This window comes from Cydia strobilella, chromosome 9 (genome assembly GCF_947568885.1).
Source record: "Cydia strobilella chromosome 9, ilCydStro3.1, whole genome shotgun sequence".
Classification (NCBI taxonomy): domain Eukaryota; kingdom Metazoa; phylum Arthropoda; class Insecta; order Lepidoptera; family Tortricidae; genus Cydia; species Cydia strobilella.
The window spans coordinates 5,145,704-5,161,343 of NC_086049.1; the positions used below are offsets into that span (position 1 = coordinate 5,145,704).

The window sequence follows — 15,640 nt, forward strand, 5'->3', positions numbered from 1 at the left end:
AATCTAGCTAGTTGTTTTTAAATGAGAGCGTAACTACGTTTGTATGGAGAACCGAGCTTGCCTGGGACTCTTAAGTATCAAAATGAGCATAAATTTCAAAGAAATCCGTGAAATCCCATTGATGATTTCCCAATTCTACGTGCAATTGACCAATTGTGACATGTAAAGTAATTTGGGCGTCAATGCCTAATATGTTTAAAAAAATTCGTTGACATTCCTCATATAATAAACCTCGTTAACAGATCTTTCCAAATAGATAAACATCTATTCCGAACGTAAGTAGGTATAAACACAAAAGGTAGGTAGGTACAAACTGTGTTCGCTCACAATTACAAATAATAAACATTGGTCTCTTAATTTAATTCCAGCTTGTCACAAAACTGCCAAGCACCAATGAACAGGTGACGAAAGAGATAGAAAGCTACGAGAAACAGTTGATCGACATCGACACGTTGAGCGAGAAGGCACACGAGGCGCAGAGGGAGAAGGACGATCTCAGGCACAAGCTGGACTTGCTTGAGAAAAGGGTTAAGGTGAGACAACGAGTACTTATTTATGATAATATAATAATGTTAAGGACATAATGTAGCATAGACCTAGCATTACATAGATGAGCTATACACGTGCGCCCGTGAGGGACAGAACAATATGATTGGTCGAGTAGATTTGTAGCCCACCATAAACCATACTAAATTTACGGTGAGGAAAAAAAATGTGAGACTGTGACAAGGACAAACAATAACAGCGCTTTCTCTGCTACTCCTAATAAGACTATCCCGTTCGGTCATTTCCCCCACCCCTCATGCCCGATCCAGTTATACTAGATTCATGTAATACAGTACCTATAATTTTACTTTAATGACTATCTTCCAGATCAAATCAGTTCATCATTTCAAATTAAGAATTTTGTTTCACATACCTACATCTAGCAGAAACTAATTTTAAAATCGGCGAGTAACATGTGACTAATAACAGCAGCGTTGGAACTTTTGACATGATAAACATCATCAGTGATCAGTGATGATGTTTATATCATCACAAATATTGAGGACATGCCTACTTGTAAAAACGAAATTTTTGTACCTATTTCATAAACAAACACTCATTCACATGCAGCTTAGAAATCTGTAAGTTTCAATGTAACTCTGTGTACAAATTGTACCAATATATAGATTGACAAACTAGTATGACGAGACTGGGTCCTGTAACACAGGGTTTCCTAGCTCAGAACACAGGGTCGTGATTTACTGTATGTTTATTAATTTATGTGTACAATAAACTTTTTTTCATTTTTATCTAAACTCAAATCAAAATCAAATTTTAGTCCGCAAGTTTAAATCGAGTAATAAATTTGTAGTATAGGTAGTTAATTAATTTGTTTACCTACCTTTTACAGATTCTTCAAGAGGAAAAGGGAATCCTGCTCTCATTGGAGAAATGTTTGAAGGAAAAGTGCTGCGAGCTTCAAGAAGAGGTGTCAACGTTGCGCTCGGAGCACGGTAACTCCAACCGCAAGAAGACTTATGTGGTCAAGAAAAAAAACTCGGTTCACAAAAATAGAGGTAAGTTTTGACAACAACAAGTAATCAACCACTAAGCATCTATTATGTGAAGAAAAAACCTCTCTTTTTAACCTAAGGCAATACAACCCCGCGTACAAATGTTTGTAATTCTACAATAATCTATTGTGAACTTTTGTGTAAATTAAAACGACTGCTTATGGGTCTCAGGAAGCATCCATACATACATACATTGCATCCGTGTTCAGTCAAAAGTCAAAAGCCATAACGATTCTCATATCAGTGGTCTAAGTTATTATTTTTTAACGTATTATATCAATGGATAAATAAATTTCGTGAACCTTTCCTTTTATCTGTTCCAGATGAGTCATCGCCCCCTGAAGATGAAGGAATAAGTTCCTCGGAAAGATCCCTGAGTCCTGAAGGCGATGTGCAAAGAGAATCTATGGTATACGAGGTATTTAACGTCAAGAACGAAACCTACGATATGATGAGAAATAAGCGCAACCTGCACAAGAAATTAGAGTCCACAAAAAAACATGACACCCAAAAGTCATCAGATGACGAAGAAGAAACAACAATAGATGAAGTTATACAGGAGCTAAGAAATATAGTCAATGATGCGGAATCTGAACAGTATGCTAAAAACAGGACTTATGACGACAAATCGTCCAGGTGCAACGAAACTTCTGAAATCAATGTTTCCGTTCATGCCATGGAATGCCAAAAGCATCGACATCTTGAGAAGGAAGATTCAATAACAAGCACAAAACACAGCATCCAGATTACGAGTAGCACAGAATTTTTAAATGAAAGCAATGAAGATGACGAAGAGTTAAAAATTGTACCGAGCAAAATACTCCCGCATCCACCGAGAAAAGCCAAGAGCTTAATACATTTACTCGTCCCACCGGCTGACCAGGGTTTGCTTTATAACAAGCCTCCTGATTTGTACGACGATACATACTTCTCCAGCGATGAAGGCTCAGATTCCTTGCTCAGCGCTTCGCGCTGCCAAAATCCCATAGTTAAGAAAGACTCGGTTTCAAGTTTCGATTTTCACGAATGCCGGGCCGTTTTCAACTCGATAGCTGAGAAGGAAAAAGAAGACAATAGAGTAAAACGCTCGAGAACAAGATCCAGAGAAGAAAGCAGAAGAACGTCTGTTAAAAGAACCGGGTCATTTCAAACATCTGAAAAGGGTTCCAAACAGAGAGAGTACATTGACAGCATGTTTTATAATGAAACGAATAATTCTCATATTGGTACTGGAACACCCCTTCAGAGATCTAATTCTAAATGCAGTCGGGTGGATGAAATAGTAAGCTTGATTGAGTCTAAGAAACTGACTAAAAGCTTGGATAGGATTGATGAAGGATTAAACTCAATGGTAGATATCGTAATGATGAATGAACCGAAGAAACCAGTGTGGCCTTACGAGAGGAGACAGCGATCCTGCTCAAGAACCAGTAGCGACGCTGGCAAAGAAAGCCCCTTAATTCCAGTAACGAGATCGAATAGCAAAAGAAACGCTGTTCACCCGAGATACGATTCAAAATCCTCGAGCAAAAAGGATGAGCCAATCAACAAGCCAGATTCTCCGCAGAAATTTTATCTGTCGCATCCCAAACTGAGTACTGGGTCCTTTGAAAACGCGTCTTCATATAATAACTCGTTTCTTATGAAGCGTGGTCATGTAAACGCAGGATTTTATTCTGGTCCCCACATCATGAGAGATGCGCCAGCAAGCATGACTAGTCTAGTAATGACTGGAACACACAGCCATTCTGATTTAAAGCGGACTTTGTCCCCTATGGGGTCTTCTGGTTATGGCATTCACAAGCTGGCAGACATGCCTTCAGGTTTATATTGAAACTTCCCTATTTTATGTGTACTCAAAACCAACGATTATTTTAAGATTTGTGTAGGTACCTACTTTGACTAGTGCAATATATACCCGTATTGGGAGTGTCGATTAAAGGGTCTCGATGTATAATGTAAACTTGTAAAGTAAGTCTTGCGAATTAGTGGAATCTTAGTAATTTTGTATGTAAGCAAAATTGGCTTAAGATCACAAAACTTTCATTGCAATCAAATTGGTTGTAACATCTTTCTTTCTTTGTATATTTCTCAAAATTATTCGGATACTTATGAAATCTTTGGATATTTATCTATTTTCTTTATGATTTCTTTAATTTACTTATTTTTAAGTTAAGGTTATTGCTATGTTAACATTAACATATTAAAAGTGTTTGATGAAATTCTCTCATTTTATTTTATACTCCTCTATAAAATCTAGAAGAAAATTAAGTATTTACATTATGATTAAGACTAGACATCTGCTTCATTCATACTCTCTAAAATTCTAGTGACTCCGAGTCATAATCGAGACAACACGTCAACCAAGACAGGATATGTTTACATTACAACCGCAATGTTTATTTATTAAAGAAAACAATAAACAATCAATCAAACCAAAACACATTGTGAAGGAATGTTTTATATACTTATAAATACGGATTGTTAACCGGGTCACATTCATCCTAAACTGATCAGTAGTTAATACGCCATCTAAAGATGAACACGAACGTTCTCCTGTTAATTCTTTTGAGGTTATTAGGCGAAGGAGTGACCGGTCAAATTAGTGACCCATATGTAGGTGTAGATATATTCGACCTCACGCACCCAGTTGTGTGGAAAGATATGGTGAACATTTATGAAGAGATTAATGAAACGCAACTTAAACAATGGTAAGACAATTTTTTCTTGTAAAGTAATATATATTATGTCTATGCTTAAACAGCCAAAGGGAAATTAAGTGGGAGCAATACCTAGGTCCCATGAGACTAAAAATAAGTTTCCTGTCATTTTCAGAAGTAGGTATTATAAGAGTAACGTGGAGGGTAAATTCGCCCATAATAGAACGGAACTTTAGCGTTCCTCTTTGCCTAGTGGCATAGAGGAACGCCAATCCTAGTGGAGAAAGTTGGCTTGTGGTCGTATATATTGAAATTGAAATTATTTATTTCAGGCACAAGTCCTTACCTAGTGTTAGTACAAAATATAATTATTGAGCTACCTATATCTATGTTAGTGTACAATATGTATAACAATAAATACCTAAAACTGCTTAATACTATTTATTTTGATGATGCGTTGGGCTCGAGAAAATATATGAAACAAGCAGCCCAGTTTCCCCTTTTAATATATTTCCAGGCAGGTCTGCTTCAACTGCGGTTTCCCCGAAATGGGCACTGCCATTCACTATCAATACTACGGCTGGAATGCCTTGAAGCCAGCAGCCATACCAGTTCAAAACTTGCTGACTAGGCGTAAGTTGATTTATAGCATAGAGTAACTTATACTAGAGCGGTACTGTCATAGTACATTTTGTAACCACAGTAAATTCACTGCCATCTGTCGACACACTTTAAAACTAAAAATGAAGATTTATAAAAATACGATTAAATGTATTTCAATATGGATAAATGATTTTTTTTTATTTGCATTAATTATTTTTATGATTTTGACCCATGTTCTTTCACTGATATGCGTTAAAATTGTTAAATAACAAACGAAACCGTCAACGCCATCTATACGACAGTAGGCCAAAGCTAGTAGCGCCCTCTGAACGAGAATCAAATTTTCTTGATTTTCGAGGCACGTTTTTTCCTTAGACTGTATCCATCTATTGTTTATAGTATTAGAACAATAAAATACAGATGTAAAGAAAATACAGAAAAGACGCTACCCGTTTCCGGTCGCACAGTGACATTGACAGCGGCATCATGGACGGGACAGCAATATAATTATGCGCGATCAATGGGGAATATTACACGAAACTCTACGTAGGGGGCGCCACTAGCACAATCTGAATCGTCTCGTGTAGTTTTGTTGAGTGTGGAGCGGGCTTCAGTCTCAGTACAAAGTAATGAAAGAAGTCTCAGTACAAATACGAACGTTGCCGAGAAAACAGGATGGAAACGGATTGTTCACTACATCTGTAGCGAAGTAGTATTTCTGTAACTTGATTTATTTTACCCGGACAAGGAAGATTCCATACTTTAAGTATTCAATGCCGGAATAACCAATAGGCAAAGTAGGTAGAGTGAAAAGACCAAGAAAAGTCTGCAACGATATTGACAGCATACGCAGTGCAAGTGTTATTTATACGTCATAATTTCATAGAAGTTTGACGTTTAATTTAACACTTGTACTGCGTGTGCTATCAAAATCGTTGCAGAGTTTTCTTGGTTTAACTCTAAACAATTGCTTAGGGTACCCAAAATTTCAAGAATAGGTACAACATCAAATCTAGTCTAGAATTGCTTGGGCGTCAAATTTTTAAGACATTCCGGCGCTGTTTCTGTTAACTCAAATTACCTTAAATGTGAGTATTACACAGTCACTACCCAGAAAAACCGCCGCAAAACTATGAGAGGCGCTCTTATGGCTCTACAAATAAGATCGTGTCAGATATTATTGCGGCCTTCGTTGTGTAACATATTATTGCAGGTGACTGTACCTACCTAAGTAAATGACACGATAACAACGATAATATAACGATTTATTATACCTCAATATGTTCGTTGCTTTCTATCATCCATTTTTCCAGTCATAGTCATAGACATAAGCTCCATCACGAAAAGCGATCCAAATCTCGTGCTTACTCTGGACGACGCTCGCCGCTGGCTCACCGTGGAACACGGACCAACAAGACCCACGCTTCTGTTGTTCAAGTTCGGATGGGCGGATCACCCGTCGTACGGTCTGAATTACAAATGTTTCTGCGAGATGCCTGGTAAGTTTTGGCAAAGAAAATTGATTGAATACAATCAATTTTCTCTCTATTAAGAGAGAAGTCTAAGAAAAAACGTGCCCCTTAGTTTGACATCCGAAACAGATGGCGCTGTACTGCGCCATATGTTTTGCAGCCACTGAATTGTTAATCGTCAACTTTTGAAGATCAGTTACATAGATTAGTATATGTTATTACTGTAATAGATAAGAAACTCTCGGACATTTCACGTTCACGTCTCTACTAGTGCTGCCTCTAGCGGTCCTGCTCTCAACTAATGAGACTATAGTAGAAAACACGCACACATGTACACACTACACACACACCCACACACACATGCGCATACTCGTGGGCTCTTTACCTGCAGGTAAGGTGAAGGGGGCGGAGTGCGCCTGCCGTGTAAGTGCGCCTACCCCTATATATCTATATAGACTATATAGATAGGCACACTTACACGGCAGGCGCACTTCGCCCCCTTCACCTTAACAATTTTATTATTGGAAACTGATTTATGTAGTAATCTTTGTCGTCCGTTGCACAGAAAATTACATAAATCAGTTTTAATTTTCAACAAATGAAAGAAAACTGACATTAGTTCAAGTATAATATATTATACAATATAAGTGATTATTTACACACGTTCCCAGTCACTAAGACAGCGCATACTGTGTATACTATATTACTTTGCTAATCCTCGAAAAGTTAACGTGCTAGTCAATCAGTGGTCACCCGTTATACTAATTAATTACTAATTAATTAATTAATTAATTAATTAATTATTGGTAAGTAACTAAGGGATTTCGATCAAAGGTCATTGGGGCATGGGATCCCCTTTATCTATCTCCTGACTTTGTGTTTTAAATAATATTCATAGGCGGTCTTTTTCATCTCGTCCTCCTGGTCCCAAAATGTGGTTTTGCCCATTAAAATCTCATTTATTTCTCTGCACCAATTATTGATAAAAAATATGATGCTTCGTTTTAACATAAACTTCGTCAACTCCTCGCCATGTTTTTCACATGTCAAAAAGGAAAAATCTAAATGTATTGCTGCGATTAATTCTATGTATTCGGTGAGCCTTCTTATGTGGCAAGAGACCTTTAAAACTTTAAGAGTAATATTCTCCATTTGGCAAAAAATATCGAAAATCGGTCTCGTTGGATATAAAAGCCAAGTTTTGTCATGCCTGTATTCTCTTATTTTGATGTATTCGTGAAATACTTGTAAGTTGTAGCTTTCTAAGTCGCACTTGCATTTGGGGCAATTTTTGTATATTTTCTTTTTTGATAATTTTATTAGCCATCCGCTACAATATGCCACTGCTGCAGATTTCTCTTTTTGAGTTTTAATTAAATTTTCTGTGTCTATAATCTCAATCATTAAATGAACATTGTCTACAGTCAATTCATCTAAGTCAGGAACTGCTATATTCTCAGTTAAGAAAAATCTTAAAGACTGAAGACAATAATTATCGTCTTCCTCACAATTGGACCCGATGGAATGAGGTGAGGTCAAATTATTAATCATTAGGGCTTTATATGAGTTTATAAACGTGTACACACTTGGTTTAGTGTTTCTTAAACCATGAGCCCTAATTGCACCAAAAAAGTTTTCTATGGGATCCTGATTAAAATTTCGCAGCAGCAATGAATTCAAGCCAAGTGAGTGCAAGTATTTTGTGATGGCTTGAAAAGCTTCGATAGTTTTGATCCAACTTGATATTGATGGAACTACTGATTTCGACCCATTTTTGGTGACATATTTCATGGTTTTAAGGACTTTCAGGCTCTTTATCCACAATTTTCGGTGCGGTGACCTGGGTTTCACAGCGCATCGGTATATCTTTCCTTTTTTAGGCTCACTAAAATTACCATTGACAGAGTCAAACAGCTTGTCGAAGAAGAGCAGGATATCTGCCGTGTCGCAGCTTTCTTTCGGCAGTTGTTTAACACCTGAAAATGTTATCTACAATTAAGATCTTGTCGAATTACAAAAAGTTTTTTTTTATATAGAGGAAAAGGAAGAAAATATGCCAATTTGTCTAATTTTATGTTTACCTAAAAATCTGTACCTATATAAATATATATGTTTTTAATATATATTTATATCGGGTTAAAGATATTTATTTGTCTCAAAAGAAAAATTACATTTTACTTATTGAGATAGGTCGGTACATTTGAGGACACTATAACTAAAATCATTTTTTAATTAGCGCCATTTCAATATACTTAAGCATATAAATATTTTACAATTTATTCAATACATTAAACGGGTCACTGTCAACTTTGTCTGACCGAGATTTAGTCAACGCGTGTGGAAGCGTCATCGTTGAAGAAAATGAACGAAAGTACGTGAGTGACCCGTATTAACATTTTAAGAGTCCCCGGCAAGCTCGGCCGAATTTCACCTTCCCATACAAACGGAGTTTCGTTCTCATTTTAAAACTACGTGTTGGATTGTAATGAAACCTTGCACATACAATGACATGAGGTATATCTAGGTCTGTAATTAGTTTATATAGCTCCAGCCGGGCTAGCACATGATTGGCGCGAGAGTATCTCGCCGCGACATAGACTACCCGTCCCCCTTTAATTCATACAGTTAGTAAAAGAGGGGTAGTCTATCTCGCGGCGAGATACTGTCGCGCCAATCATGTGCTCAGTCTACAGTTTATGAAACAATCGAAAAAGAGCAAAAACAAGTTTTGTGTGAAAAACTTAAATTCGCTGTATTTTTTTAACTATTGTATCTGAAATTACATAAACTAATTAAAGACCTAGATATACCTTATCCTACTGTTAGTACAAAGTTTCAGAGCAATCTAGCTAGTCGTTTTAAAATGAGAGCGTAACTACGTTTGTACAATGGAGAACCGAGCTTACCGGGGACTTAAGTTTCGTTATTAACATTTTACAAACCTGCCATGTATCCCATGGTGGCCCCTACGTTTTCACTGAATACTTGCGTACAGAATTTAACCTTCATCTTTGGTATACGATTTGATGTAACGTGTTCTGCAGTCAATTTACTAGCCAGTCGTACTCCTTTATAACTTGGGCCTCGTCTATACAGTGCCTCCAAGTGTGCCCATTTGGCTCTTTTAATTTTTTTGTCCTGAACATACTCTAAGTCTTTAGTCAGCAAATTATTGCGTATTCCTTTCATTAAATGAGGTGGGTCATAAATCGGGTAAATTTTCCTGCCACTTATCTCGAAAAATCCTCCTTTATATTCTTCATTACGCGCCAAATATGTCTCTTGCGTTTCCTTTATCAGTAGATTTATCGCAGCCATGTTGGTCGCACCTTGATCGCATATGGTGCCTATGACGTTAAGACCAGATTCTAGAACCTTTTTTGTTACTTCTTCAATTTGTCTTTTAAGGTCATTCGTCTTGGTTGTGTTTGAACAGAAAGTAAATGCAACCGGCTGCTTATATTTTTTGATAACACCTCGTACCATGAACACCAACACATGGTTGGAAAATATTTTTTCCCTTTTTACTCCGTTATCTAAAAATCCATAAATTTGGTCTTTGGTTTTGTCAAAACATATATGAGGTGTTAATGCCATCTCGTCAAAAACTAATGTGCAAAATCTATGATGATGAGGCATTTTTCGTACTCTTTTTTTTAAATTTTCAAAAATGATTTCATTTACTCCCGGGAATAACTGCACTTTTTGTAAAATTTTCTCTAAAGTTCTTCGTTTCGGTAAGATGCAAATTTTTTCAAGCAATCTGTAAGCTTTTGGACAAGGCTTGAATACCAAGAGGGCAAATATTTTTTCTTCCAAAGTAAATCTTCGACCTCTTGCTTTTTTTCCAAACTGGCTGATCTGCATTTTAAAAAATGTTTTTGCAGCAGGGGACATTTGGCTCTCCACCACCTGGAAAGCCTCGGTCTTCATTACTTTGTTTGCCAACATTAATCGAGTCTTAAACGTGTTCTTTGATTTATTGCATCTCCTTAAAGTGGCTTTAGTTGTTGCCAAGGTATCTCTTAATTCACGTTCCATTGTTGACATTGTGGAAGGACATTTTGATCTTATAGGTGTTGATCCTGAAACATAATTTAGTTACGTTTAATGAACATCACCGCACAATAATTATAAAAGACTCAGACTAACGAGTATTATAAATTATAGATCTAATATGCCATATCAAACGTGCACCTGACACCAACACGATATCTGAATAATGTACCTACTGCCATCATTATAAAGTTTAGTTATCATTCGCGCGTGCATCTCGATCGCGCTAATACATGTATAGACAAGTCCGAGCGAAATGAACGCGCAAATGATAACTAACTGAGATAATTTTGTTATCGTTTTATACATACATATGTCAGGTGCACGTCTGTAGATATATTTACCCTAACTAATTAACAGAGGGCCTACCGCTAACCACGTTGATGTGTTGCCTCCCTGTCACACTTATGTTACGTACGTTACGAATTTACAAGTGCGACAGAGAGGCAACACGTCGAACGTCGATCGCGGTAGGCCCTCAGTAACGAGAATTACACAATTAGTTATAGAAAATATGTTTAAAACGGCGATACAATTTAACGCTTAATATTGTTTGTGGCGTTTGTAGGAATAACTTAATGTTCCTTATTTTAGCAGGTTGCAGGTCGATTTATTAAAGGAAAGAGACTTTGTCTATATGTATAGGCCAGAGACAATATTCAATAAATAAACCTACCATGTGTAGCAGCTTTAGAGTTAGACTGTGGTGTTGCAGCTTCAACAGTTGTAGGTGAAGTATGCCCTTGTACGTCTGGAATACTTGGACGCGAAGCAGCAGCATGCACGCCTAAAGTAATGGTACAGTCAAAGAAATGCAATACACCATCAAACATTTGTAGCGAGAGGCGTTTTAAAATGAGATCGTAATAACTTTTTTTTGTATGACGGCGTCTTATTGTTTACTACGATGTATTAGTTAGACGTATAATTACCAGGTATATTCAGAGATGGAATTGCCAATTTTGTAAGTCTCTGATTGGGAAAGGTATGTCTTTCTTCAAAATGCCGATGGCATACGCGACGATTGTTGAAGATATCTTCATTTTTTTCGCCAACGATGGTGCCACCGATTTTCATAACCCACGTGCGAAACCTTTCGATTTCATTGGGCTTACCAGGGTTCGGAAACCCATGCAAAGGTAATCCTAGAAGCATAAAACAGGTATGTATACATTTCAATAAGTTTCAGTAACGTCTGTCATATTACAAGCGTCTGTCAAACCTAAGTCTAGTCTTATTTTCAAATGGTATTTTCATAATGTATTGAGCAATATATCCAACTAGCTTCTACCCGCGACTTCGTCTGCGTGGAACGACGACGATACTGGTCGATAAAAACTGTTTTGTCCTTCCTTGGGCCCTAAACTATCTGCATTCATTTCATCTAATTCGGTTTAGCAGTTTAAGCTTGAAGAGGTACGTAACAGACAGACAGAGTTGCTTTCCCATTTATAAAATTATATTATATGACATGAAAATTACATGAAATGTAATGAAAAAGCAAAGCAATTTGTATTACTATCCATTGAGCCATAAAAGTAGCTGAAAAAGTTTAATATTAAGAGAATGGCATTTAGTATTAAGTCCGCCAGTTGTATAATTTTTCTTTGTTTTTAGTATTTTAAATCTATTATTATTATCCAAATCTACCTTACACAAAGGGAAATAAGCACTAGTCCTAGCTGCTCATAATTTTGAAGTATTACAATTACAACTTACAATATAAATACCTACCACCGCCAACAATGTATAAATACATATTGTGCTTTGCCCGAAGCTACTGGTACCAAGAGAATGCTCCTATCAAAGCTGCCTTTTGCAGCCTGTATTTTTTATGCGACAAATATTAAATAATAAATAGATGTTCAGGAGCACCACGATAAAGTAATTACTTGAAACTTTACTTACCTTGTCCTTGTACCGATGTACAAGAAGGCACACAGCATCGGCGCGGTGCCATTTCTTTTCTTTCGGCTTGCCGGCGTTTTTTTATTCGTATGAGTAAAAGCTTGGCTTTATCACATATAAAGAAATATTGGGAATAATATTAATTTTGAAAATTCCCGTCAAACCAAACGTCAATTGGTTTTTTTATTCGTCAAAATACGTCAATCTGTCATTTTACGGTATTTGCACTATATATTAAAAAACCTACTTACGTTTCAAATTTAATTTGTTTCCTAGTTCATTTGCAACGTAAGGCTAGTAACACTATCAAAACATTTCTTATTAAAATATATTCTTCTAGATTTAATTACATACGATTAAGTTAACTGCTTAAATATTTGTTTGGTATATTTTGTTTTCTACCATCTACATACAAGAATTATACCTAGCCACACTGAGCCCTCCTTATGCTAAAAGGCATTATCTCAAAAACGAATGAACTGGAAATGGAACTTTATGCTTAAAATTTAAGGTACTTATTTGCATTCAATTTTCAATTGAGATACCGCATTTTAGCAAAGCAGGGCACCACGGTTGAGGAATATATGTCAAGCATAACCAAAAGATGGCATTATTATCAGCATTACATTACTCTTCTTCAGAGATACTATACCATTCAGTTACCGCCAAATGTATGGAGCTGTACAGCGCCATCTTGTTTACCTGTCAAATTCGAAGCACGATATTGTCTTAACACTTAAATGCATGATTTTTTGTATAACTTTTTAATAAATTGAAATAGATGTGTCATGCTGTATAAAAGTAATAAATGTGATTTTGGATAGCTGCATATTGAGCCACGGACCATCAAATATACGATGCATATATACATCATTATGCATTTAAGGGTTAAGGGGCCCACTGACTACCAGTCCGCCGGACGATATCGGCCTGTCAGTTGTTCGGAACTGTCAAATTTTTGTTTTGAAAGTTCCGAACAACTGACAGGCCGATATCGTCCGGCGGACTGATAGTCAGTGGGCCCCTTTACTGACATGCCGATATCGGCCGGCGGACTGATAGTCAGTGGGCCCCTTTAGATTTTAATCAATATCAATATAGCTTTGGTTTTGGTAAATGTACATGCCGGTCAATCTACCATCACCATCAGAGATACGATCGTCAAATACATATGATATTACTTTCTCAATGTCTAACTCGCCCGCTAGATAAAAAAAATTTAAGACGAGGGCACCTAAACGCTTTAATTTCATCTGTAGCCATTTTTTTATTCGCTGTACAGTTAAATTAAGTATTTTTCAGTGATAACCGTTTTTATTCGTGTAATTTTATTTCTAATCATTTGCATACGTTATAAAATTTGTAATAGGTACTTATTGCGTTTACTAAAAATATTTTTTTAATTAAAAGGTTTATTTTTATTTAATTTATTAAGCAAAATTGCCATCGTCACACCAGGAGTCGCAGAGGGGTTTGCCAAATGTGGGTGTGAGGGTGGGAGGGGTCAAAAAATCTTGAAATTCGTGTGACGTAATTTATGGATGACCCCTTATTTCGCAGCGCTTTCACATTAACCCTTAAATGCATGATTTTTTGTATAACTTTTTAATAAATTGAAATAGATGTGTCATGTTGTATAGATTGAGGGAAAAATAAAGAAAAAAATCATAGTATTTAAAAAAACATATATTTTTTACGATGCATATATACATCATTATGCATTTAAGGGTTAAACATTTCAGTAGGGCTCAGATAGTCGCCTCTTTATCGTCTGTCATGTTCTAAGAAGGGTATACGTGCGAAAGCGACGCATGACACGACAGGCGATAAATACGCGACCATGCTATCCGTGCAGGAATCAGCTTCGATCTAGCGGCGTGGATAGCCGTGAACCTGAGCCACGTGGTGGGTGTAGCCACGGACGTACCCAGTCTGGAGTCCGAGGAGACACGGAACGTGACAGCTAAAACTGTGTCGGGTCTGTTTGGCAAAAGTGGCGTTTACATGATTGAAAATGTGGATGCGCGGAGGAACTTACCAGGCGAGTACCTATACTTCGTTTTTTTCAGCATTTCGAAAAAGGTTAACAGGCGTTCCCCTCTGTCGAAAATAGTCGGCCAATGGTCATAGGTACACAATGTATGGACTGATGTTTATCTGACATGGCTACTTTTACGTTACGTATGCATTTGACGTTCCCCTAGCTCTCCCGCCAAAATCGGCAGACTTTTATGTACAGAAAATTACAGACAAGACGTCTCCGTTTGGTTATATCCTCTAAGGATTAATCCGTCTTTGGCGTTGGACCTGCGGTGCCGATATATCCATCATTGGCGTCCAAAAGGTTAAAACTCACAAGTTACAATGGTATATGTGTCGCTTAACCTTTTGGACGCCAATGACCGATATATACGCACGTAGGTTCAACGCCATAGACCACAGAGCAACATAGACCTACACGCATACGCATAAACTTCAATTTAAGTTTTGACACTTCGGTGAAGTGGCGTCTGGATGACAACTTTTGTGTTTAACACGGCGTCGAAAAGGTTAACTTCAAACTCGGGTAAATCCATTCGACCCTCTCGGCAAATATCTACCCTATTACCTTTTCTTAATGCCAAAATCGCATAATCTGACAGATGGATACGGCCTGCCAAAACTTCCCACTTTGTCGCTTGCCATAAGGACGCCTTGATAGGTTATTCGTATATAGATACGAGCAAATCTCGTCCTTATGGCAAGCGACCAAGCCGCCGCCAACCTAAACGCGATGTCGGCCGCGGTCACATCATATTCTTGTGTTTCAGAAACGGGATGCATGGCGTTGGTTTCGCCCACGAAACTCGTGGACGGGAACTTCGTGCCGACTCGATTTACCGCCTTCTGCCCGCGGCGCACCCAAGATAAGGTGGAAATAATCATGGCTCCTCGACCTAATTAAATATCGGGTAAACTACCCAATGATGAACCCATAAACGAGAAATTGAGACCTAACTTACGCCTGGGTTATGCGTAGGTGTAGGTACACCGGCACTTATACTTATGTCAAACAAATCTATAGAACATAACATAACAATCCACTAATATAAATTGAATAGTTTGAAATAAATAGTAATAGTAATTAAGGCGATTAATTTTATTGTTAAATTATTTTAGTTTGTAGTTCGTTTTAAGCATTAAGTACTTTATGTTGCTACACCCCTCGAAGGGTTTATGTTCACATAGAATGGTGTAAATACTTAATACGTTGTCCATGTGTGCAAATAAATGAAATGAAACATTATCGTCTAACCTCCCAGAGGCTTATAAAAAGGTCTTCCATTCCATTGTATTTTGAGTATTTATTTTGGCAAGCTTTTTTGTGGGCGGCTAAGGGTTA

The 15,640-nt window shown here is 37.3% G+C and overlaps 2 protein-coding genes across 4 annotated transcripts in view; both read left to right on the top strand.

Annotated features, from left to right (window-relative positions):
* LOC134744083 (uncharacterized) overlaps positions 1-3,781 on the top strand; it is a 175,189-nt gene extending 171,408 nt beyond the window's left edge. For all 3 annotated transcript variants that reach the window (XM_063677755.1, XM_063677756.1, XM_063677757.1), the window contains 3 exons: positions 369-533; positions 1,397-1,562; positions 1,883-3,781. In XM_063677755.1, the coding sequence (XP_063533825.1) occupies positions 369-533; positions 1,397-1,562; positions 1,883-3,393 (1,842 nt within the window). In that variant the 3' untranslated portion in view covers positions 3,394-3,781. The remainder of the gene's footprint in view (positions 1-368; positions 534-1,396; positions 1,563-1,882) is intronic.
* Positions 3,782-4,097: 316 nt separating this feature from the next.
* LOC134743947 (uncharacterized) lies at positions 4,098-15,202 on the top strand. The gene is made up of 5 exons (XM_063677578.1): positions 4,098-4,270; positions 4,737-4,852; positions 6,136-6,321; positions 14,114-14,299; positions 15,069-15,202. The coding sequence occupies exons 1-5, from the start codon at positions 4,098-4,100 to the stop codon at positions 15,200-15,202; spliced, it is 795 nt and encodes a 264-aa protein (XP_063533648.1).
* The last annotated feature ends 438 nt before the right edge of the window (positions 15,203-15,640 follow it).